This window comes from Accipiter gentilis, chromosome 8 (genome assembly GCF_929443795.1).
Source record: "Accipiter gentilis chromosome 8, bAccGen1.1, whole genome shotgun sequence".
Classification (NCBI taxonomy): Eukaryota; Metazoa; Chordata; class Aves; order Accipitriformes; family Accipitridae; genus Astur; species Astur gentilis.
The window spans coordinates 40058670-40082965 of record NC_064887.1 but is presented as its reverse complement, the minus strand read 5'-3'; the positions used below and the strand labels follow the sequence as shown (position 1 = coordinate 40082965).

General features: G+C 51.5%; 1 protein-coding gene across 2 annotated transcripts in view; it reads right to left on the bottom strand.

The window, feature by feature from the left end:
- The window catches only part of ADAMTS10 (ADAM metallopeptidase with thrombospondin type 1 motif 10), a 62308-nt gene that overhangs the window by 16747 nt on the left and 21265 nt on the right, over positions 1 to 24296 (bottom strand). For both annotated transcript variants that reach the window (XM_049808594.1, XM_049808593.1), the window contains exons 4-15: positions 23794 to 24158; positions 18715 to 18874; positions 16388 to 16605; positions 15042 to 15125; positions 14515 to 14660; positions 11739 to 11782; positions 10386 to 10491; positions 10083 to 10229; positions 8149 to 8290; positions 4520 to 4627; positions 1115 to 1260; positions 614 to 677 (exon numbers count right to left, since the gene is read on the bottom strand). In XM_049808594.1, the coding sequence (XP_049664551.1) occupies positions 614 to 677; positions 1115 to 1260; positions 4520 to 4627; positions 8149 to 8290; positions 10083 to 10229; positions 10386 to 10491; positions 11739 to 11782; positions 14515 to 14660; positions 15042 to 15125; positions 16388 to 16605; positions 18715 to 18874; positions 23794 to 24158 (1730 nt within the window). The remainder of the gene's footprint in view (positions 1 to 613; positions 678 to 1114; positions 1261 to 4519; positions 4628 to 8148; positions 8291 to 10082; positions 10230 to 10385; positions 10492 to 11738; positions 11783 to 14514; positions 14661 to 15041; positions 15126 to 16387; positions 16606 to 18714; positions 18875 to 23793; positions 24159 to 24296) is intronic.

Below are 24296 nucleotides of genomic sequence, written 5' to 3'. Positions count from 1 at the left end.
GCAATCCTTTAAAAGCTAGGTGCAAAGCCCAGGGGAAGCAATGGGGAGCCATTTATTTTCCTCACTACCAGCCTGCGGATGTTAAAGCTACCACTTCCCAGGTCCAAAGCTTCATTGATCTTCCCTGCAGCACAGCTATTTCTCTGCTCCCCTTGAGGTTTAACCCTGGGAAGCAGGGTGCTATACCGCATTTTGTGAGCCACTTTCACCTGACCAGGCCTGCACTTGCAGCGTGCGAGAGGCAATCGCTGTCATGTCAGTGCTGGAAGCCTCTGATCTCTCCTCCTTTGCCTTGTTATCTTTCCAGGCCCCTTCTTGATGCCGAAGCCCTGCAGGGACGTACCGCCCACCCGCCCTCTAAGCCAGCTCGCAGCTGGTGCAGGCGTGCATCGTCCTGTTTGGCTTTCCCCATTGCAGGATTGCTGCCGGCACAGCGTGGCTCACCCCTACCCAGCTGCCTTCTCCTGTGGGTCCCACAGCTGCACATAACGCCCCACATCCATGCAGAGAGGGCTCATCCCCACCTGCTTGTTGCGACACAGCGCTGCCTGCCCCACTGGCAAAGCCCTGCTAGCCCACCGCTGCCCCTCTCCCCGAGCCTGGCAGTACTCACATCGGTGTTGCAGGACCGGTACCGTTTCCGCTCTCCCAGGCAGTACTTTCCTCCAATTGTGGGCCTGCCAAACCAAGAACAAGAGGGGAGAACCAGCTTAGGGCAGTGAGCCACATTTGTGGCAGGTGGCTGCCCCAAGTTTGCAGGAGCACCATGGCTTTTCCCAACCCTGCTCTGCTGCAAGGATGGATCCCGCCTGGAGGGGCTGCTGCAGAAGCGCAGTGCCCCAGCTGACTTCACACGCTCAGCCGCAAGCGTACAGTGGAGTTGTACAAGTGGCTTTGGGTCTGTGGCTGCAGACCCAACACCAAAGCAAGAGCAGCTAGCTGCTGTGAAAGCAGGACATGGGATTTGTGTGCGGGAGTCAAGATCTTCCCAGGACCTGAGTGCAGAGCTGCACAGGCACCTGGCTGCTGCCTTCCCCATTGACCTGAACAGTGATGCTGTACAGCCAGGACAAGGCAGGGCCATGCCAACACAACCACACACATGTACACCTACCGTGGGCTGTCACAATGGCGAATGGATGACGATACGCCTCCGCCGCATGTCCTGCTGCACTCTCCCCAGGACGACCAGGCTCCCCAGGCACCATCCACCCCCTCCGGTCGGGTGCCAAAAGGCACACACTCCCTCTTGTAGCACCACTGCGGAAAGACAGCTTTAAACACCCTGAGCACAAGGTCTCCTCCTCCCAGAGCGCTCCTGAGCCTCCATCAGACATGGCAGCCAGTTCAGGGCTGCGATCCGATTTGATCCTGTGAAATCCGAACTCAGAGCTGTGCTGGCCTTGGAGCCAACTTCTCCATTGCAGATGGCATTCTCCTCTCCCTGGGTACCCTCTCCTCTGAGTCACTCTGTCACCGTTTGCACACACTGTGTACTCGGGGCTCACAGGGGTGGTGGGACCAGTGCCCCCCCCCCCTCCCCCCCAAACCCCAGTGCACCATCATGTGAGGAAGACAGCCATGGGCAAGTGGGTCACATTCCCACTTCTCCTCTAAAGAGGTCCTGGGCACTTGGGTCAATCAGGGTGACACATGAACAGGGACACGTAAAAGCACACACCTCACTGCCTATAAAAGCATGCGGCAGTGAGTCCCAGGTGGGACTTGGACTGGAGCTGCTGCTACTGGGCAGCAGGGCCAGGATCCCTGGGGGGCACGGACACCTCTGCTGCCAGCTGCTCCCTCCCAGGATGGAGTGAGTTTTGTATGTGTACTTGGAGCTCAAGTTGTGGTTAATATGTTAAAATGACCCGATTTGCAAAAGGTCCAGACTAAAATGAAGTTTTGACTGTAATAACAATGTTGTCGTGTCATTGTTCTGCTGAGGATCCTTAAAGAATCTGCCTGCCCCCATCCTATTGGGTGACAGATGCTCACAGAAACTTGCCTATGAAATATTTCCCTTGGACCTGGAAAGCGTCCTGCACCCCCTGGAGTCAACAGTGATGCAAGGAGCAGGACACTGCCAGACCTGCTGCCGTTCTCTGGGCACGGTGCCGGACACCATGCCTCAGGGGCTGAGATAATCCCAGGAAGGAAGAAACCGCTGTGTGCTCCTTCCAGGGGCTGATAACCCACCCTGGAGCTGCTGGCACGGCCTCTCCCAGCTCTTTCTGAGCCAGGCTCTCCATGGGCAGCACAGCCAGCAGGGAAAAATGAACCATGACCTCCTAGGACACTAAGCTAGTGACCTCCTTGCACACCAGTGCCTTTCCAAAGGTGAGGACCCATGCAGAGGAGATCCTCTGCAGGCACAGCCTTTCTGGTGTTCCTGCTGTTGCTCCAGACTGGAGGTACTGGAGCTGCTGCTTCTGCAGGCAGGACCCAGGAGCCTGACCAGCCCCTGCAAACCCTACCATGCACTCAGGACTCCTGTGAGCATCAGCGATGGGCTCTGACCTTGCACCCTGGCTGCTGGGAGCAGACCCTGGCTCGCTCTCCTGCGGCAATCACAGACATGTGCTGGCTGTGAGACCAGATATGAGCTGGGGGCATGTGGGGAGGGAGGATGCGTAATGAAAGGCATCCTCACAGGGTGTGCTGATCATAACCTGTGTAACAAGTGCTAGATTAATGAAAATTTAAAAAAAAACAAAAAAAAGAGAAAAGAAAACCAAAACAGGCAGGGAAGGAGCCAGCAAGACAGTGAACCTGCTATCTGAGCAGCCAGGCTGCTGGGGGCACCCCTAAGGCAGCAGAAACTACCACCAGATCCAGGCCTGAAGTCACTCACTATGGGTTCTTGGAGTAAAACAGGTGAAGCCACAACAACCACAGGGAATCAGTTTAAAAAAAAGAAAAAAAAAAGAAAAAAGGAGAATTTGGGAGGAAGAAACTACCAGAGGTCTGGGATGTGGGCACCACCCAACAGAGCTTGGCTCAGTCTTCCCCCCCCACTGCTTCCCCAGCTGGGTGGCAGAGCTCAGAAACTCATCTTATCTCTCCTTTAATCTTGCATACCTTAAATAGCTTCTATGCCCTGATCCTTCCCTCTGCTTTCCCCAGCTAGAAAGGGAGAAGCCAGGGAACACCTCAGAGAGCTTCTCCAGCCAAGGGTTGATGTCTGAGGGCTCAGCTGGCTGGCAAGCGCAGGGGCCACCAGCCAGGAGCTTCAGCTGGTGAAGGTGCAGAAGCTTAATAGAAAGGTGCATCTTCTTTCACCCAAGGGTATTGAGTCACTTCTAAAGCATGAATTAATACCAAAGGATAAACAGAGGCACAGGAAGGTAACTGGGGGTTCAAACTGAGTCAGTATCTTCACTGGGAATAGCTCCCATGAGTCCTGGGCGCTGTGACTGCTTGTCACTTCACTTCTCTTAAGACTTTTGAAGAACTTTGGTTAAAAAACAACTAGTAAGTGGGGGGGGGGGGGGAAAGATATTTAAAAGTGGGAAAAGCTGGTAAAAAAAGATAACTGGTAGAAAAAAATTGCCATTGTATATGGTAAATCAGGGGATTGTTTGATTGCAGCAGGAATGTTCAGCCCCAGGAGCTACCTACTCCTTTTCGACCTAATTTCCAGCAGAACTAAGATAACTGTTTGCAAAGAATAATGCATTTGTCAAAGCCATCCTCTTTCCTGCACATCAGCTTCTCCAGCTTCCTAAGAATTTGAAATTATTCTTTAATTACTTAGGAATTATTTTTCCTCTAGTGGAAAAACACATGCCCATTTAATGGAGAAAGTCCCAGTCCCAATTCTCCATTGTCCCAATTATTACTTGGTTTGCAAAAGCACTTTGTTTTAACAGCGCTACACACTTGCTTTATATTGGCGCAAACGGGTGTAGGAGGTGCAGGGATCAAAGCGGTACGAAAAATCAAGTCAATATTCACTTTCAAAGTATATGGTGATGAAAAATCCTACACTCCTCTCTCAACTGAGTCTGAAAAATGAAGGTTTCATCATATCTAGCCTTGCAAGGCAATTTTTCACAAGTTCCTCTGAAAGCATGTTATAAACCCACTGTCCCTCCTGGGGAAAAGGGCGAAAATTGCTTTTCTCACGACAGCCAGGAGACCTCAGCAGACCTGAGAACAAGATGTTCATCTACAGCATATGGCATTGCTTGAGGTCACCTTACTGTGCCTCCTAGGTGAGACCAAGAAGCTCACTGGACCAGGGACTTCATATTCTGCATTTCCAGCAATATGCAAGATGATCTGTACTTTGGGACAATTACGGACCCCTGTGCTCCTTGGCACATCCCAGCCTCCCCTCGTGCTGGCGAGGAGGGTGGGGGTGGCTCCAGGTTCTGGGAGGCAGGGGAGGACAGGCTGGTGGGTGCTCTTAAATCAACACCGTGCCCACCAATGCAAACAATAATCCCAGTTATCGCTGGAGGAGGGGATTCAACCATTCACTGTCAACTTGCTGTGGTGCCCTGAGCTTCCTTACCCCCTTTTCAATGGTGTTGGTTTGGCATATGGTCCCCTCAGCAGCAGGGATGCTGTTGGTTATGCAGCGGTTGCTTTTACTCAGACACCATAACTCACTGCAGACTTCCTGGAAAGAGAAAGATTTGGGGGGAGAGAGGGGGAGGGAGGAAGAAAGAGACAAAGAAACAAAGCCAAGGTTAGGATTCACTTGTGCTAGGGGCTGCAAGGCTGGGGCAGCAACACTCCGGTGTGCTTGAGAAGCACCAGCTGGGCTGGGACACAGGGACAGGAGTGTTTTCAGCATGGTGGGGGGAAAATGAGATGAAATCTTGGAAGGTGTTGCCAGCTGCAGTCACCCCAAGGCCACTGACAGCTCACCCTCTGACAGCTCCCCTCTCTGGACTAAGACCTAAGCACCTCTCCTGTGGCTGGGGTTCTCTGGATTTGGAGGTTCTATTGTGCTCAGGTACCAGAGCTGGTTCCGAAGCCAGCCCGCACAGCCAAAATTGGTCTTTGTGCCACAGAGGACACATCTCCTTGGACATCCCGGTGAGGCCCAAGCTAATCCTGCTGTGCTCCACCTGACCCCTCTCCTCAGGACTGAGGGATGTTATCTTTTTTGGGACTGTGCAGTGGAGGCCAAGCCCAAGGCCCGATTCCTAGCACCTGCCATGAGCATCCCTATATCACATGGGTCCAGATCCGCCACATGGATCCAGATCTGCCTCTGTGGGAAGCTGGGACTCCCTGGGAGCATCAACACAGCACATCTGTCACCTGCTACAGGAATGTACTGCAGGTCACAGCGTGACTGACTTGTGTACTGGCAATCTGCAGCCACCCTAACAGTCCTAAAAGGGAAGACTCCTCTGGAAGATTTAGAGCCATTTTCAGAATAATCAGAATAACACCAGATCTGAGCTAGCCCTTCAGCAGTTCCAGAAGTGGGCACTTCTGCTCTCTGGCTCTGCGAGGTGCAGTTGGGTCCACAAAGTGGGCTGGGCTGAGGACTCCAGAGCTCTTTCCAGGAGGTTTCCTGAGCCACAGATCCTGAGCTTTCAGCCCATCCTGACCTCTCAAATCATGAGCAAACAAAAAGCTTCTCTTGGCTGTTTCAGAACCCACCCAAAAGTTAGGTTCACAACAGAGACTCTGCAAAGTTGTCACACCTGCTAAATCAGAAAGTCCAGGCCCTTTGAAACAGCTCTGCCACTAAATCAACCAGGCTGGACTTCAACACCTGCAAACTGCAAAGCAACACCTAAAATCCAGAGCTGAGTTTCCTGCTAGTCACCATCCCGCTCCTATTACTACTGAAACAAGCCTATGGAAAAACTTGCTGCTGATTTCAGAAAGCAGTGTGCTGTGACTTAGGCTATACGTGAAAGTATTGAACAGTTTGAAACATTGTCAATGAAGGAAACGATCTCGAAATGCAAGACCAGAGCCTGAACAGCCACAGCTGCTGCTAATGTGCTCCCAGCACACACTGGTGCCACTGTCGGTGCACACCAATGCTGCGGCATGGGCTGAAGGACCCGGTGTGCTCTGTGCTGCATGCTCTGGTGCCAGCACAGCAACTGCCTAGCCTCCTGCTTGCCCCTGTGGCAGCATGACCTGCAAGACAGCTCCTGCAGGCTGCCTGCCTCCAGTCAGGTAGCAGCCTGTTCATCACCCCTCCGGGCTCGGTTCAGCTTTGCAGCAAGGCATTCCTCCACCCCACCAACCAAGGGCTGTGCTCTAAACATTAACCGATACCCCCGCAGGATGAACTGACTCAACAACTGGGAATCTTGTGTGCTGGTACGAAGAAGTGTAAAAAGATGAGCTCAGGATTTCTCTGCTTCCCTCCTGTTCCTGGGGTTGTGATAGCAGAGTGCCACAGGGTGAGCCAGTAAAGGAAAATACTGCGGAGTCTGCGCTGAGGACTGCAGCTCCGAGACGCAAAGGGATTTTGGTTCCCAACTCCTTCACCAAAGCCCAGCTGCAGCTGGTTTTAACCAGTGAAAGGAGAAAGTCTTCCCATCTTCAAAAGGCATCTACCCCTCCATACTGCTCTTGAAGAGCCAGCATGACTATTGGGAAATAGGAGCTCCTGTATAGCCTCTTCTCTCTGTGTCACCAAGGGAGAGGACTTCCCAGCTTCAACCAGTGACATGTGTTTGCTCTGTCCCCATTATACCTATTAATCATCTGCTCTGTATTGGCATGGAGGAAGGGATGCTGCTGTGTTTGCACCATCACCCTGGAGTTTGTTTATATAAGGCACAGGATGGGTGGACTTACACATTTACCCAGCTTTATCTGCACATGCTTGAGCCCTTACGCCCTTTGGGTTTCTCCCAAACAGCACGCAAGACTGGGCTAGAAGGGTCATCACAAGGACATCTTGTGCTTTTGTGATCCTTGTATATATACAGGAAGCATCTGCCCGAGTTAAAAATCAGCTGGGAAACAGGCATGTAAATGTGGAAAGGCCTCTAGCTCAGCTGAGGAGGGGCACAGACCACAGACAGTAGCACCTGAACATCAGATACCACAAACATGTTATTCGGACCCAGACTTCTGCTGCTGCTCTGGGTGCCTCATGAGACTGCATCTGCCCCATGTACAGTGGGCTCTGGGCCCCTGGGCCATGTTGAAAGAGCACTGGACCAGGGAGAGCCAAACTTTGCCCTTTGTTCACCAAGATGAGCTGGTGAGAACACCAGGAGGTGGTTTAGTGTTTAACCATACTAAATAGATGAACACTCAGTTCACATCGGGTCACTTCAATGGCAGCATTGGGCTTATATTTACATGGTTGCAAGAGAAACTAAACTGTGGTCTGATATGTTTCCTCCTTCACAGCTTTCCAGGGCTTGGACTGGGATGGGTACACATACATGTGTGTCCATCAGACAACACAGCTGCCCATATATCTCACTGCTGGCTCCTCTGTTTTCTCTGAAGTGGATGTGTTAAGGAGTTCAGTTAGTTCAGTGCAGATGCTTCCCCCTCACCACTATGCTCAGATAGTTGGCAATGTCCAGTAGGTTAAGAACAGCAAAATGTCAGGCTGAGATCCAGAAAGACTCTTTTCTCTTGAAATAACCTTTCCTTTCAGTGGTTTCCTGGATTCAAAGATCAGGGGATGGCAGCATGATGGCAGGGGTGGCTTAGGTGGGCAGCTGTCCCTCAGACGTACCTACAGCCCATCGACCCTCCTCATCTGGAAGAAAGATGTTTCTCCTCCTAAGTTTGTGCGAGCAGTATAATGACTTCTAGTAAGGATTATGAAAAATATGTGTGTACAAAGCCTCACTGACAGGGGAGTCTGGATGAGGGGACTGCAGCTTGGCTTTCAGCTGCAACCCTTGGGGACCAGCAGCAGCCAAGGTATCAGGCAGAGGCAAGAGATCTCTTCCCATGGGACTAATTTGACCGAAACTGAGCTGGGGTCAACATTTGTGGATGGTAAACGACTTCCTCTGTCCTCTCACAGGGAAGCAAGGCAAAAAGCTCACAGGGAACATGCCAGTGCCCTTCATTTGAAGCAGGACAGCAAAGCGATGTGGGCAGCAAAGGAACGGCCCCACGGCCCTTTGCCCTTGTAGCCCCCATCCTCCACCCCCTGGGAACCGATAGTAAAGCAGGAAGGCTCTCTACCCCATATTTACACTGGCGAGATTTAACTCCGTACTGGAAACGGCACTGCTCATCTGCATCGTAGGCCTGTCCTGGAGCCACAGTTGGGTAGATAAAGTCTTGCTTGGGAGGAGCATTGTTCAGGCATAATCCCATCCCGGAGCTGGAAACAAGAAATGAGAATCAGAGCTCAGAAAGGCTTATAGGAGAGTGTTGCGGTGGAGGACCAGCAGCAGGCACTCCCAGCTCCGCACAGGGCTGAGCTCTCACATGCTTGACTGCTTGTGGGGGGGATAACTCTACCAGCCTCCTCTGGGCGAAACTGCTGCTGAGAAAGTGCTCTGAAGTCTTTCTATCTGTGCCCTCAGGGCTGGGAAGCACATGCTGGTTCCTACGTAACTCTGGAAGTTTTAATCTGAGGGTTTTGCGTGCTATCGCCAGCGCCTGGCTGTCCCCACAGGTTCCAGGGCCAGCAGACAGAGCGTGACAGCATGCAGGCAGGCGTGTGCCCAGGACCCTTCCGTGGGCAGCGGGTAGGCAGAGGGGCTGCCCTCCCATCCCGTGACTGCAGAGCCCCAGCTGAGAGCAACCAGAGGTGCTGAGCATGGAGAGCCCCTGCTCTCCAAGCCTGTACTTCTGCATGCCAGAGCTTTGTAGGAGCGTCCAAATTTTGCAAGGAACACGCCTTTCCCTCCCCCTTCCTTGCTGCTCTCTGAGCTCTCTCTAAATCAAGGCCCCTGTCACTCCCCCGGCCCCGAATCCTGGGGTCTTGCGTGCACCACAGCCCCATCCCGGTGGAGGCTCCTGGGGCTGCACTCAGGTGGGGGTGGCCAGCATAAACCATGGGGAAGGACAACATGAACTCGCCGTCCTCTGCCAGCCCTGCCGATACCTTGGGGTTACCTGAGGACAAGGCAGCCTCCGCTGCGGTGCTTTCCCAGCACTGTCCATGTTTTGCTGTGGTGCATGTCCAGGGGTCAAGAGCAAGGGGGACAGGTTTTACTGTGGCCAAACGCAAGCCACCACATGCGGGATTTGGTGATGAGCCATGCGGTTTGGCTAAGCTTTGCTGGACAGTGAGGCAGACGGCAGCCCTTTGGGGAGCCTTGCCTTCGCTGCTTCTCTTGCAGCGTTCCAACAGCAGTGTCACAGCAGTGTCCACCAGTAGAGGTCTGGTAATCAGACTCCCTGGGGACTTCCCTGAACAGTGACACCACATACTTGCTTCTTCCAATCATGACTCAAGTCCTACCCAGTCCTTCTGTTAGATAGTGCCCGTATCCTACCAAAAACCTCACCAAAATTGATCCTGACTGCTCATTTCGTGATAGAAACACTGGGGACTGTCTAAACCCTGCATGAGAAGCTCTTTCAGGCTGCAGAGGCATGACTCAGGCAAGGTGATAATATCAAAACTCTGGGACTTAGGAGCCTAAATCTCTTCTCCCAAATGCTAAAGATGCTTTAGAAAAAAAAACCCAAACCCTTTCTCCCACACTGCTTCTTCACACCTGAAAACTCTCCCCAGTGTCCAGAGAAGCTGCCTACACCATGCAGACCCAGTCCTGTCTCCAGATCTTTCTTCCCCACCACACCAACTCTTCTCTGCAATTCCTGGCTGAACTTCAGGAACATCCAAATGCCTCCAGAGCTATTGATTTATTTGTGAAATTTCTGGAAGTGGGGAACCTAAAAAAAGGTCTCACAGCTGCAAGGTAAATGGGGTTAGTGTCCTCAGCAGGCAAGCAAACCATGGGAAAGTCTAAAGGAAGGAAGGAATGCACATGCTTCTTGGGACAGGATGAGGTGCTGGGAGACAAGACAGAACGTGCATGGGCTGTGTGCTTTGGGGCTTTTCTTTGGCTTTACCCACTGCTCACAAGTGACTGTGAGATGCTGCAGGTGTGTACTGGTTGTGAGGTAGAAGGAAGGGCAAGGTGAGATGGATTCCTTACTCCAGGAAGCTGGTGATGTAATCCCTGCTGCACGTGGACCATACAAAAGGATTGGTCTTCATGGTGATGTGAGCAGCCATGAGCTTGGCTGTTTCTTGCCCACGGGAGCCACAGCTGTTGCCGACTCCATCATGATTCATGCCAAACCTAGAAAGCATCACCAAGGTAATAGAGAGATGATCAGCTGCTGCATTTTTTACACATCTGGATCATCCACAGGAAGGATTTTTCAGCTCCTTTTGGCAGGAACAAACCAACAGGGGCCCTTCGTTGTGACAGCCACTCTGCAGGCACAGTACTCACGTGTGGCCAATCTCGTGGGCAATGGTGAAGGCTGTGGCCAGGCCAATGTCCTCATTGATGCTGCAGCTTCGTTCTCGTTCGCACATCCCACCGACAGGGGCCAGGCCTAGGGAAGCCAGACAGAGCTGTCACATAGAGTCAGCACAAAGCATTTGCAGGGGCCATAGGTGGTATTTGGGGACTAACTGATGTGTTTCACACTCACTAACACTGAGCACAGCCCGCTGTCACTAACAAGTTTCTTCCCACTGGTTATACTACTGGGCTTTGGGATGGACCCATGGCTCTTATGGGCTGTGGGCACATGGTCACTCAGCACTGTCAACTAAATTAACAATGACAGGCTTGGAAATGCTAAGAAAGGGTCAAAATCCTCTGAATTTCACATCCAAACCCCAGACTATGTGCAGAAGGGGAGCAAGTCCTCGTCACACCACCAGCACTGCTGGTGGGGGAACCTGAGATCAGCTGCACCAGCACCTGGGCATCCAAACCTGGCCAGAGCAGCCTGGACAACTGAGTAAGCCAGGATCCAACCTGTCCATCTGCACTTGGTTCTGGCTGACACCCACCATGATCAGGAATCCAGCCTGGCTCCATCTGGAGGGCTGGATCATGCAGAAATCCCCCTGAATCACGGCAGCAGATTCCCCTAACCCTCTGCCTATACACTGTCCTACCAACACAGGCTGTGCCCACTGCACTGCGCCAGGGGAGGAACAGTCTCTGTTAAAGGAATGAATTGAGCCATCATGGCACCTCCGGCTTCCATTTCCCTCCCAGGCACCTCATCTGCAGTTGCATCAGGTCAGAGATCCACCAACTTTTCCTTTTTAACTGTGGTGATTCAGAGCAGCAATCCCTCCCTGACTGCTTAGTCTAGACCAGGGCACGACAAATTAGGAGCTACAGCCAGAGAGAACTGCAGGGTCTGTCTACGTCTAGCAGTTTAAATAAAGAACTCCCTTTATAGTCATCACAAAAAAGTCTTATTTCTCTCTGCTAAGCCAGGAATACTCCACTAGGCTATGGACCAACCCTAGATGCGAGTGGTTCTTAATCATCAGGCTGGACCTGACCCAGGGATATAACAGAGAAGCGTTCCAGAACCCATCTGTCCTCCGGGTTGCTGCTTTTAGTGTTTACAGAAGTAAGGAGGCTACACAATCAAGCAGACTGGAAACCACTGGCCTATTCCTGGCTCCATGGCCAGTGCTCGCAGTAGCATTGGGCAAGTGCTTCCCCTCAGCCTGATCACTAGGAAAGGGGATGGCACAGCCTGCCCTTGCCACGCTCCGAAGATGCGTGAGCTAGTGAGAAGTGCTGCTGAAGGGGCAGCAAAATCCTACCTACCCAGGGTGCCACACGGTTTATTCTTGTAGATGCAAATGTCATATCTGCAAAGAAAAGAAGGCAGCATTAAGAACACTTACAATGTCAGTGGCTACAAAATAGCGCATCTACATTTCACTGATGTGTTCACATTCAAAACACTTCAAAACAGCCCATGGCTCATGCAACACTTCTGGAATGGAAAGTACCGACTGTAACAGGTAAGATGCCTCTGATCTGTATTGTACAACACTCTCCCCAGGCTGAGACTCACTGTGGATTTTTAATGACAGCTTCTGTCCCTTAACTATGAGGCAGCGCTGAGTGGGGTCAGAGGTTTGGTTTTGATGAAATGTGGTAAATCAGCAGGGACAATGCTATCACAACCTTGAAGCTCTTTGGGTTTGGGTGGGTGGTCCAACTCTGCTCACTAGCACCCAGTGCACTCCCAGGAGCTGGCCAATTCTCTCCTGGGAGGCACCAGGTTCAGGGATCTGCCCCAGCAGCACAGGGTGAAAGAGGACAGGGCCAGCCTCTTGTCTGTAAACTCAGGTCCCTTGCAGGAAACCATATCAATCAAATATGTAATTCTGAAAATTTTTTTGAAAAATAAGGAAAACATTTCAGTTTGAAAACATGTTCCATTTCAAAACCCACTGTGGTTTCATTAAAATGCTAAAGTGATTTTTTTTTTTTTTTCAGTTTAGTTCTTTACTGAGAATTTTCCAAACAAATTCAATATGGGTTGATTCAAGATGACTCTTCCCTATGTTCCTGGCCTCGACTTCCAGCCATTGCATCAAGGAATCAACTGTTTGCACATCGTTAGCCGTGTACAAGGAAAAGCTAAACGAGGACAGCAAAGTAAAATCTCCTCCAAATTGAAATGCAGCACCCTTGCAATGGAACATGGTAGCAGCTCCAAAAGAGACGAGTTTAGGCTAGAGAGTGAATATTATCATTTAATTGCAGAGACGAATTGCAGGGCCCTCCCCTCCCTCTCTCTGTTCAAATACCTTCTCCAGAAGGTGAGGCTCCCCCAACATTTGGGTCTTTGTAAAACCCGGGCTGAAAGGAGCAAGGCTAACACTGAAATCCGCGTAGGGCAGGCAGGTGGGAAGACCAGCAGCAACTGGGCTGGGACACCCCAGAGCTGGGTTGGGGTGTTGCTCCTTAGCCCTGAGGTGCATTTCAACCTGAGTGTGAGCTGGGCTCAGAGCACTGAGCATGCTGACCACGGTGCGGGTCTGGGGGACACCCACATGGCGAGCAGGACCATCTGACCCTGGCAGCCCTATGGGGATGAGAGTGGGGAGGAAGCAAGCTGAAAGCACATGATGGGTTAAGCATAACATGTTCCTGGTGATGGCTCCTGTCCCTTTGGCCCCTGGCGCTCTCTGGAAGTGTCCAAACCTCTCACCCCTGGCACAAAACCAAACGAGTGAAAAACATTTGTTGCTTTGTTTTGAGTGAATACCATTAAAGCCTTCGGAGGCTCTGGTTTGACACGTCCCTGCAAGAGAAAAAAGCCCACAGCTCAGCAAGATGTTATCGGGAGACGGGGAATTTATTAGAGATGGGGCCGGATGCACTGGTGCTGTCCAAGCCTGGCGTGGCCGGCCCAGCGAGTCGCTTCGGGTTAGCTCAAACATCTGGTGGGAGGCTGAAGAACTCGGATCTGGCATTTCCTTCCCTCCTCCAGGTGTGGCGGGAGGGAAGAAAAAGCAGACGCCACAGCCCTGGCAGGGTGAAAAGCTGGGGCTGAGGGGCCTTTCTCTCACTGCCCTTGGTTTCTCCCCAGGCTGCTGTTCCTCTGCCCAAGCAGGGTTTATGTGGGCACTGGAGAGCCAGTGTCCCAGGAGCAGCCGGCAGCACGGCTGAGAGCTGCCTCTCAGCACCCTTCGTCCCTTCCATCTTTCTAGCTCTCCCTTCAGCATCCTTTGTCCTCCCAGCCACCCCTCTTGTCCCTTCCACTGTCCCTGTTGTCCTCTCTGCATCTTCTTTCCTTCTGACCATCCATCTGCCCTTCCAACTGTCCCTCCTGTACCCTCTGCTGCTCCAGGCTCAAGCACCCACCTATTCTGATGGGGGTTATTTGTCCTGCATGTGAAGGTTCAGACCCCTTCACCCAACTATGGAGGTCTAATTCAGCATCCACATTAAGCTTCTGACCTAGACCGTTGTTACAGGAGTGCAGAGACACAGGCAGGGCAGGACTGCTCTTGTCCTAAGGGAGTTGGGATGAAGTCACTATTTCAAGGGTGTCCATCAGCTACCAAGGAGAGAGTTCAGCCCTACATGTAGGCACCTAAATGAGGTGATGCAAATCCTATACTGGCTGGAGGCACTCTGTCACTCTCATGATGCTCACGTCCCACTTGTACCCTCTTCCCCATCTTTCACAGCAAGGGCAGATGGGGCTCTCCATTTCAGTAGGATGACCGATGCTCCACGACTCTGAGGTGGGTTCCCACACAGGCCCAACACTGCTGTACACACTACGCCATTGACTTTTGGTGCACAAATACCCGTGGCTGCAAATTAAGCTCCTGGAGAGCACAACAAAGACTGAGGGAAGACACTGGAGGATGATAACTATCTCAACTGCAACATTCTGCATCGCTGCAAGGGAACCGGCAAGTGGCCAGCATGAGGGACAGCCACTGCCAGGCGGCTTGTGGTGGGGGAGCACGTGGGAAGGAAGCCCTGGATGAACCACTTGGACAGAGATAGAGGACAACTGCACAAAGGACACTCCCAATGAAGACAGTGCTGCCAGGGCTAGGCTCAGCCTTACCTGGTGATCAGCACTGCAGTGTCGTGGTTGGCTATGCCATTCTCAGGGATAGCATTCCCATTGCCATTCCTGTTCACAATGGATTTCTGCCACTTGCAGAAGCTGTCCAGGGATTTCCCGGCGTGGTGGTTAATCTCCAGTGTGGGCTAGAATGGAAGTAATATAACAGTGTGTTCCCAGGAAAGCTCTGATATGAAGGCACTACCTATTCCCATGGCAGCAGAGCACTGACTCCAGTCCAGATGCCCCCACCTTTTCATGGAGGCCATGGGAAAGGAAGACTTTAGGAGGACTAAAGCTACTTAAACCTCCCTAAAGCCACCTTACCACAGAGACAGTCCTCAGAGTCCCAGAGGTCTCCTCAACCCATAGCCTGAACCCAGTCCCCAGTTGCCACTGAGAGGATGTGGTACACGAAGCAGACTGCACTGGGGGGACCTATCGGGGGTGACATCCAAGGGGAACACACAGACCCACAAAGGAAGCACAAACACAGGACAGAAGTGGCTCAGCAAAGCCCACCTTACCTGATCCTCAGTGAGGAGGATCAGCCGGGTCACCAGGATATTGACAATATTGCCCAGACTCGAGTCCTGGAAAAGTTTGGCAACCTGACCTCCAAGAAACAAGAAAAGACGAGTCTTAAAAATGAGCTCACTGGCTGGGTGACAGTGCAATTGGTGGGTGAGCTGGCAAGTGCTGGGCACCTGGTGGAGGGAGACAGGGCTGCTTCGTCAGCGTGGGCTGCAGGGTCTGAACACCATTTTTTTAGAAAGCAGAAATGTGTATGGGACTCCACATTACCACTTGGATTGCAGAGCCTCCTAAACCATGTTCAGACCTCAGTGCCTCCTTCTGGGGAAATTCAAGCAGTGAAGCTGACATCCCACAGCACCTGGTCCTTGCCTGGAGCTCAGGTGGGGAAGCCCACAGTCCTGGCATTACACAGCCACGAGGACGAAGCTTTGCTGACTGCCCATCAGCAGGGGATGACACAGCATCTCTCAGAAATCTGCCACCACATGATGGGTATTTTAGAGCAGATGAAACAGTTAGAAACAGTATTGTTTTAAAATCTGGCATCTGCTTTAGAAATGCAAACAGAGTAAGCCATGAAAAGAGATCCTGCAGAGGACAGGACAAAGAACCATCACAGAGGGGCTTTCAGTGGTTTGATGGATAACTTCCAAGCCTATCTCACCTCACAGGAGGATTCAGCATGGCCAATTCAGGCTGTTAATGCATCTAGCCTGGTATCCTGCCGCCAGCAATGACCCAAATCTGATGCTGCAGAGGAAGCTCCTCTGCAGTAACCCAGAGACACAGGCAGCATGGTATGGAAGAACGAGGGTATTTCTCCCTACCTCTCATGCTGATCAGCCCCCAGGCGTGAGAGCTCACTGTCCTTATGCTTTCCCATGTGTTTCTCAGCTTGGCTGGCCCTATTTGCAATGCTAATTTGAGATGAGAGATGCTGTTCAAAGAAAGGGCTTTGTTCTCCCAGTCCAGATCTGGCCTGTAGCATGGTCAGACAGGCCAGAGTTTACCTCTCCTACAGTGCCTCCCCTATACAACAGAGAGTCCCTGCAGGCTCCAGAGTATCACTGCTCATGAGCAGCAGCAGCATGTCAGGATTTTTGACCCAAACATCTTGCTCTGGGGATGGGGAGAAGCCACTGCCATCCTGGAACAGATCTGATTTCCCCACTATGTTCCCATCCCTCCTGTCTTCTTGCAGGAAAAGCACATGGCACCCTCTGCCAAACCCAGACATTCGGGGTGACGAACAGGATTTATTCCTGCTTGCTCTCTGCTGCTGGGTGTGTGAGCCCCTGGGGTCCACCAAGGTTCATGATGTGGTTATAACACTTACAATATTCATGATGGCCAGGATGTACTGCTCTATGTCCCGCCGCCCGTGGTACCCCACCATCATTTTGTCAGCTACCACCAGGGTCTCCACGTAGCGCTCTGTGCTGACGGATCTCTTCAGGGGCAGCTGGCCTCGCTGGCTGTGGTTGCCCGATGGCTTGAGAGGGGAAGGCTTCAGCGTCCGCAGCCACCAGTGTCTCCCTTTCCAGGGCTTCTCATCTGAGGAGGGAAAAAGATTTTTCTGTTGTCCTCCAGCAGCAATTCAGCAGCACACAGAGGTGATGGGTGCACAGTATGAGCTTGGTTTCAGGGAAGGAAAGGCTATTGCGAGGCTCTTTATGCACCACATACAGACACAGCAAACGCCCCCACTGCCATCGGCTGGATCTGCTGAGCTCTTCCTACTGCAGCTCAGGGCTGGCTCTGTGCTCCTGTCGGCCCCACTGGCATCCTGGCTGCCCTCCTGCCCAATTGCTGCCCAGTTGCTGCCCACAGAGGTGTGCACCCGTCCTGCTGCGTCAGCCCCACACAACACTTCACTGCCTCCATGCTGCAAGACCCTGCCCTCACCTCTGTCACAGGGAAGAGCAGTGTGGATTTAGAAACTACACAGACATAATCTGAAAATAAAGCCATTGCAGATCATTTCCTCTTTCCTTTTCCTGCCAGGACTTGAATTTAGGACTTGGCTTTTCCTCCACAGAAATGGCTGCAGCCTCCAAAGCAGCAGCAGGTTTGTAGGACTTTGCTCCAGGCTTCAAGTGCTACTGACCTGACCCTACAGATGTCCCCAGCAGGGCCACCAGCTCCAAACCCATGGCCTGGAGACCACCACAGGGTAGGAGACCTGACTGGGAGATTACAACCACTCTCCTGCCCTGTCAAGAGAACCGGCTGAATCCCCCTCCTCTGCTCTGATGCTGGATCATCAAACATCCAGCAAGACTGTGAAGATGGACAGATCACAGGCAGCCCCACAGCCTACCAGCTCCGGCCCCTCCGGCTGATCAGAGGGAGCTCATGGGGGTGCTCAGGACCCAGCTGTGCTGGGCAGGTTGGGACAGGTCCATCCTGCGGGGCGAGGGGACAGGGTGGCTTTGCTGGGGCCAGTTGCGCTGTGGTTGTTCTGAACTGTATTTGGCCTGTGGCTCCCACTGCATGGTCTTTGCTTTCCAAGAAGCAATTAGGAACTAGCTAACTTTTGTCTGGAAGCTGGGGAATGTGGCAAAAAGTCAGCAGAAGGGGAGTCTGCTGGCGCTTCATCCAACATGACTTTGGGAGCTGGGACAGAAGGAGCCAGGCCAGAGAAGCACAAGTTGACTTGAGAGATGCTGGCAGGTCTGGGGACACTCGGAGCCTGCTCAGAGCAGGCTGGCAGTGCCCCAGTGTCTCCAGAGGTTCCACTCCTTCCCAGCAGTGACTCCTCATCTGGTCAAGCGTCACCACTGGGGCACTGGATGAACATCCTGAAGTGACACACAAACCTGCCAGGACCAACTGGGAACAGCTCTGCTTCTGCTTCCACAAACCCTAATCCATAAAACGTGAGCTGGCCCCTCTGCAGGGATGGCATCTCCTCTCATCCTTACGGAGCCAGGGGAAGCCTCTGTAAACTGACGGAGCAGCATTCTGTGTACATGCAACATTTTGGGTAGATGGAGAAACTTTGCACATTCACAAGGGACGGGGATTTCAGCCAGGCTCTGGGACGCAGACTGACTGCTAGCAAGGATGAGTAGGGCACAGGCACGTGGGGAGAGGCCAGTGCAGACCTGTGTGAGTCCTTTAGGAAGTCAAGGCTTGTAAGCATAGAAATGGGGTAGATGTGCAATTGTCATCCTCTGTAAACATCTCCTAGAGCCCACTGTGACTAACCAGATCCCACATCCCACCCTACAAGGCATCTTTCCACCTGCTCTCTAACAGCAGCATATATATCTCCATGTGGACACAATCTTCAGTGACTAAAACCCAAAGACAAATCTCTGCTGAGCATGCATAAGCTACGATTTCTCAATACCTTGTAAATCGGCCAGATCTGGGAGGATTTTTCTTAAGAACAATAAGACACAGCTTTTTCTTTTCTATTCCGTGCTCTATTTCCAAATTTAAAAGCCTTGCTGCGAAGAAGAGAGTACAAGAACTTTCCAAAGACCAAGCCACCAGAAATCTTTAACGTGGGTAAAAGTAAATACAGAAAACTTTCTTGAATGCAGGAGATTTGATTCTTTGCCATATAGAGCAGTGTGGACCTTCAAAGCCTGGTCTACTGGGACTTTACCAGCCTGCCCTGGGATGGATTGAGGATGTGTTGGCGGGTACAGATACCTAGCACGCCACAGGCTGCATCCATGTGTGGGTACTGGAGAGATGATCGCTTGTACACGACATGGGGGCTGCCCTTGCCCTCGCTGCCTGTGCTGACATTGGCTCCCGGGCTCAGCGGTTCAATGAAATATTCCTCCTCATCTGCGACGATCACCCCATGCTGCAGAAGGAAAGAGACAGAAGGCAATAAAAGAGGTGGAGAGAGAACTGGGTGACATACTGATGGCTTCTCATAATGAGCTTTTTGATGATTAACCACTGAATTTCTGGGGACTGACAAATACTTTTGAGAATGTGAAAGAATCCTCCACTTAAGCACAAACACTGAACTATATGAACCTACAGACCAGAAAAAAACTGAGACAGATGGTGGTGGATGCCTTCGGACATCTGTGTTCACCAAAGTCCTCTGGAAATCACAGTCTTTCCTTGCAAAATTATGAATGAGTTATTTCCTATTCCACCCACTCAGTCTAATTGAGAGCTGTCTGTGGGATCTTAAATACCATACCTTCAAATAGCAGCACAACTCAGCAGTGAGAACTACCTCGTATACTTTTCAACCTCACCAAAGAACCTTTGAAAGCAGCTCAGGACCATTATCACCAGCTGGAAAACTCAGGTACAGAGCTTCAGGGAAGAGGCTTTTGAGAAACACACTGAATCTTTAAAATCTGAAGTCTGATTAGCAGTGAGGTAACCAGCAGGAGCCACAACCTTTCTCTGCCGCCTGAAACCTGGGTTGTGCCCCGCAGGCATCACTCCCCCTTTTACACCTCTGACTGGCCACCTCAGTCAGGTGATCTTGTTTCTGCTCCCTTATTTGTTTTTTGTTGTTCTCCCTTATTTTATTCTTTGAATGAATCTCAGCTGTGAGCCCAGACTTTGCTCTCTGTGAGTGGACCCACTTGTGAGACAGTGACACCTAGGCAGGAGCAGAACCCAGCAGGATGAGCAGCCAAACCCACCAGGTGCTTGCAAGAGCTCTCCGCTGCAGCTGATCTTATCCTCACAGCAAGGATACCTTCTACCTAAAAGACCTGAGCAACCTAAAAAGTTTCTTGCAGCCCAACATGATTCAAGTAGAAACTCCATTGCTGTAACAATTCCTGCCACTGAATCTCACCTAACTCCAAGAAATGTGGGTGTGCTATCAGCTGAACATTACCAGCAAGCAACCGAGGCACAGAAACATTCCTGGCATTGCTCAAGGAGGACAAGAAGTATCCCAAAAGTCTAAAACCCATGTTACCTGGCTGTCCTCCCACTCCCTGTGTGCAAGCATAGTTCTGGGTGCAGCAGCACCCCCGTCCTGCCACCAGCTCTGCACCAGTGCTGTCTTTTGGATGTCACAGCACTTTACCAGCTCCCCTCTATGCAAGAAGGACGGAAGCCCTGATCTGCCAGGCCAAGGAGTGGGGAAGCAGGTCTCTGTAAAACATCTTGAGGTCCTTGCATGGAAGGCACCACCTGCATAACTGCATTATTGCTGGGCTTTTGTGGAGGAGAGCCTCTCTGGGGTGAATGCTGCCTCCATAATAGGTCTCTCCTCCTCTCCCTCCCTGCCATGAAAGCTGAATCGGGGCAGTGTGTGCACAGTGAAGTCCCCATCTCCAGAGTGCCGGGGGATTTCCTCCTGCACCAGGCTCTGTTGCTCTTGGCTCAGCTCCACCTTTTCAAACACAAGCGAGGTACTGTGAGGTTAGCCTGGCGAAGGCTCCGGCGGAAAGCCGAGTGTCGGCCTGCGAAGCCAGCTGGCTGCCGGCTTTGTGGGATGGGGAGAAGGAGGTCACCACCGGCGTGGGGCAGAGCAGCAGGAGGGGAAAGCACGTCCTGCCTGAAAACCATGTACCACTAGAAAAGGGCCGTTCTTACTTAAACCCGGAGCCTCTGCAGAGCACGAGAGGCAGGAGGCTCCACCACTGGCCTGGCATCCTTCGGCAATGAAGCTTGACCATCACAGGAGTCTGAAAACTGCCCCATTGCTGACCCCAAAGACCGAGCTCTGAGGTCCGGGTGCTGGACGTGACACAAGCCTGTTGAAAGGGGGCGGCGAGAAGCCCTTAGAGAGATCCCTGTGGTTTGTGGGGGAGCTAAACTGGATATCCTGTCTATGATTCACCCAGGTCATCTGCAGAGCAGGGATGGTTTATGCTATTAGCTTATAACCACACTTAAGAAAAGCACAGCCACATACTGCAATTCAGCAATTCCACCTCCTTGTACATACACATGAGCAGCTCAATGTTAGCCTCAGCAGCGGGGCCATCTGCCTTGCTCCAAGCATTCAATGTTCATGCTGACTTCAGGAGGGCTTTTCAGGTGAAAGCACAATTTCAGCACAGACACACAGAGTTGAAAACCTGGCCTTTAAACTGTCCTTTGATGATCTCTGACACAGGAGGTAAGAGAGTGGCATTTCTCTCCTAAAGTTGCTTTCTCCTCGCTGTGATTTTTTTGATGGCAGGACAAGGGTCCTTGGGATCTCATGCAGCCATTGGGATGAAACATGGCTTTGCTTAAGACAGGGATTTCAGCTCCTGGCCAGGCTGAGGCAAAGCTGCCCGGGCTGCTCCCTGCAGGCTCCAGCTGCTTCGTGCTTGGCCCTGCTGGCGGCTCACGGCTCTGCATGTTTTGGAAAATGGACCGTTTTGCCCTTTGATCCAACAACTTAAGCCTGGGTGACTTTCCCCCCAACTCAGCCTGAAGCTCAGTGGTATGCCCTCTATGGGAGATGCGTGAGGTGAGCCATGCTGCCTGCCTGCCCTCAGGCTGGGGTGATGGTGCGTGTGGCCGGTAAGACGAGTCAATGGGAGCATGCCCAGATATTGGCAGTTCAAAGATGGGGTGCTGTAAGGTGTGAGTTACGTCTCAGGCAATTGAAAACAAAGCAGTTTTACAGCGGTACACCTTCCAGACACAGAAATTGCTTAGGGATGTCAGCGTTTGAGGACAGGAGGATGGCTTGGGGTGTGTTACCTGTTTTCACAGCTTTGTGTTGGACACCTCTGTGGATCCACTCATCACTTTCCCTCCTCCTCATGCACAGCTCACCCTGTAATCAGCACCTGCTCCTTGCTTGTGCCCATTCAAAAACACAACACACAACTGCCTTTGCATCATCAGTGAGTCAGGTCTGCACAAACATGGGTCACTGTGTGTAGTCCCCCCTTAGCACGTGTCAGCATGAACCTGAACCTTGAGACCTCAGCAACTGGAGATTCTCTTCTGTCCCTATCTGTCCCCTCCAAAGCAGACTGATGCCTGCCTGGAAGGGAGCGTGCTGCGCCTGAGGGACGGCATGAGCGGATCAGCTGTTACTGATCAACCAGAGCTCTGCAACAGGTCTTCTCCAGTGGTAAATACAGCCCCTACTCTGCCAGCTAAAAAGACGACAGACTCCTCTTGTCCAAATTCCTGACCCTATCGTCCTCACTAACCCAGAAGACCTCCTCCCCTCTCCTTGGTGATGTCCATAGCTCTCAAGGGCAGAAGGACAGAGTTCAGGAAAAGGAGAGGTTGTTGGATGACCCTCCATCCCTCTTTGTGCCTGGCTGCATTTTCCTCCAGACAGCCCCTGGTATCTCTCCAGAGCTAAACACAGCCTGTGGACTAAATTATCCCAGTACAAGTGCTGCCGGGCCATTGCTTGCCCTGGACTTGCTGCCCTCTGAAGTGGGAAGGTGCCAGTTCCGTTCTAAGCCAGCAGCATCCAGCTCACCCTTCAGTGCTTTTGTAAATACCAGTAAATTGTCTAGGACTTCAGCAGAGTTCCCATATCTAAACAAAGGGCTAACTAGAGAACCAAGAGTTTATGCAGCTCTGATTTTTGGCTGTGATATAGAAACATTAGACTCTGATATAATGAGTCAGATTCTCATTTCTGTTAATAACCCACAGCACTGTTCTGGCAGTGTAATTTAGCAATAAATCAAATATGAATTCATTCCCGTTTGGAAGCTCTTCCACCCTGCCAGAATACTGCTAAGAGGTGGGGCCGTAGCATAAATATGAAGCTGGTCTACAGAGTCTTTTTCTACATGTTACCCCTCCAAGGGAGCCATCATCCTTCGGATTCGCTAACAGGGTATGTTTGCTCCATCCCTCCATCTGGCAGGTCATGAAATGTGCTTTGTGAGCCAGAAATATCAGAAAATCACAGAAAAATAAGGATGGAAGTCCTTAGTCTATTCCCAGTGCTGGAAGAGCCAATGAATCATACCTGGAGTATTTCTGAGAGGCATCTGTCTGGCCTATTCTTAAAGATCTCCAGTGACGTAGGGGCCACATACTCTCCAAGCAATCTATAGTGCAGAGCTCAGCTATCCTTACCACTAATGTCTACCATTAAGCTTTCTTGCTGATATTTAAGACCATCATGTCTAGTCCTAGCTGTTAGGACATGCAAAGCCAATCATTCCCACCCTCTTTGCAGTAGCCTTGCTGGTTTTGAGGAATGCCATCTTGCCCCTCTTGATGTTCTCTTTTTCATATTGAAAAACTGATTATTTCAGGTTTTCCCATAGAATTCACATTTTTAGCTCCTGAAATCTGGACAGAAGTGACTGGGAACCCCAAGAATTTATCTGCAGTTGTAAGGATCTGAATGCATTTTTGACATTCCCAGTTGTCCTGTGAAATTCCTGCCCTCCTGCACTTCTTCCTCACTAGCACGTGAAACATACCTTTTTCTGTTGCTGTTGGAAGTGGAGGGGAGAGTTGTGTGAGAGCCAGAATAATGGTCTAGAGTCTGGATTATCCCATTCCAATTAAAATCAATGGAAAAATGCCCACTGACTTTGGTAGAAACTAGACTACAAGCGAAACATGGATCAGGAACCCCTACTGATGTAATGAAGGGATGTGGCTTTCTTCACTCTCAGCTGATGCCAGTGTGCAATATTCTAGCTTGACACCAACCCCATGCCTTTCCCACCACCACCTGCTGGAGCCAGGTGCTGGGACCCAAACTGGGTTGCACTTCTACAGCAAAGATCAAAGAGGCTGCAATCAGCTCTGCTTTATGGGCAGCTCTAGTTGTTAGTATTCCCCTTGGCTGGGCAAAATACAGAGACTCACCAGTCCATTGCAGTTGCTGATGGCGACCTTTGAGTTCAGGTACTGATCCTGCAAGTGGCCTGCATAGTGGCAGTCTTCGTGGAAATCGTGTTGCCAGTCCACGCCATCTCGCTTCCAGTATTCGACAGTGAAGTGCTCAGCCAGTAGGTTGGAGTGCAGTGTCAGGTTGAGGAGGAACTGGGTTCGGTGGGCAGAGACTTTGTAGAAAACCTGTTGTTCAGATGGCTCGTAGGGCAAGGAGCCCAGACTGCGCCGAGGACGTTGCTTCAGCTGGCTTCTCACGTCAAAGGTGAGGAAATCCCCGTTTTGGTCCACTTGGATGGGGAACGCAATTTCATAGTGATCGAGACTGGAGAGGAACTCCTCTGGGGAGGGAAAGCAAACATAGGAGGAATGACATTCTGCAAAGAGAGTCAGAGTAAAACACCCAGCGACTTGAGCACGGAGCCAGCTGTGCCTGAGCATAACTGAGCGGCAGCCAGCGCAAGGTGGAGAGACAGGGT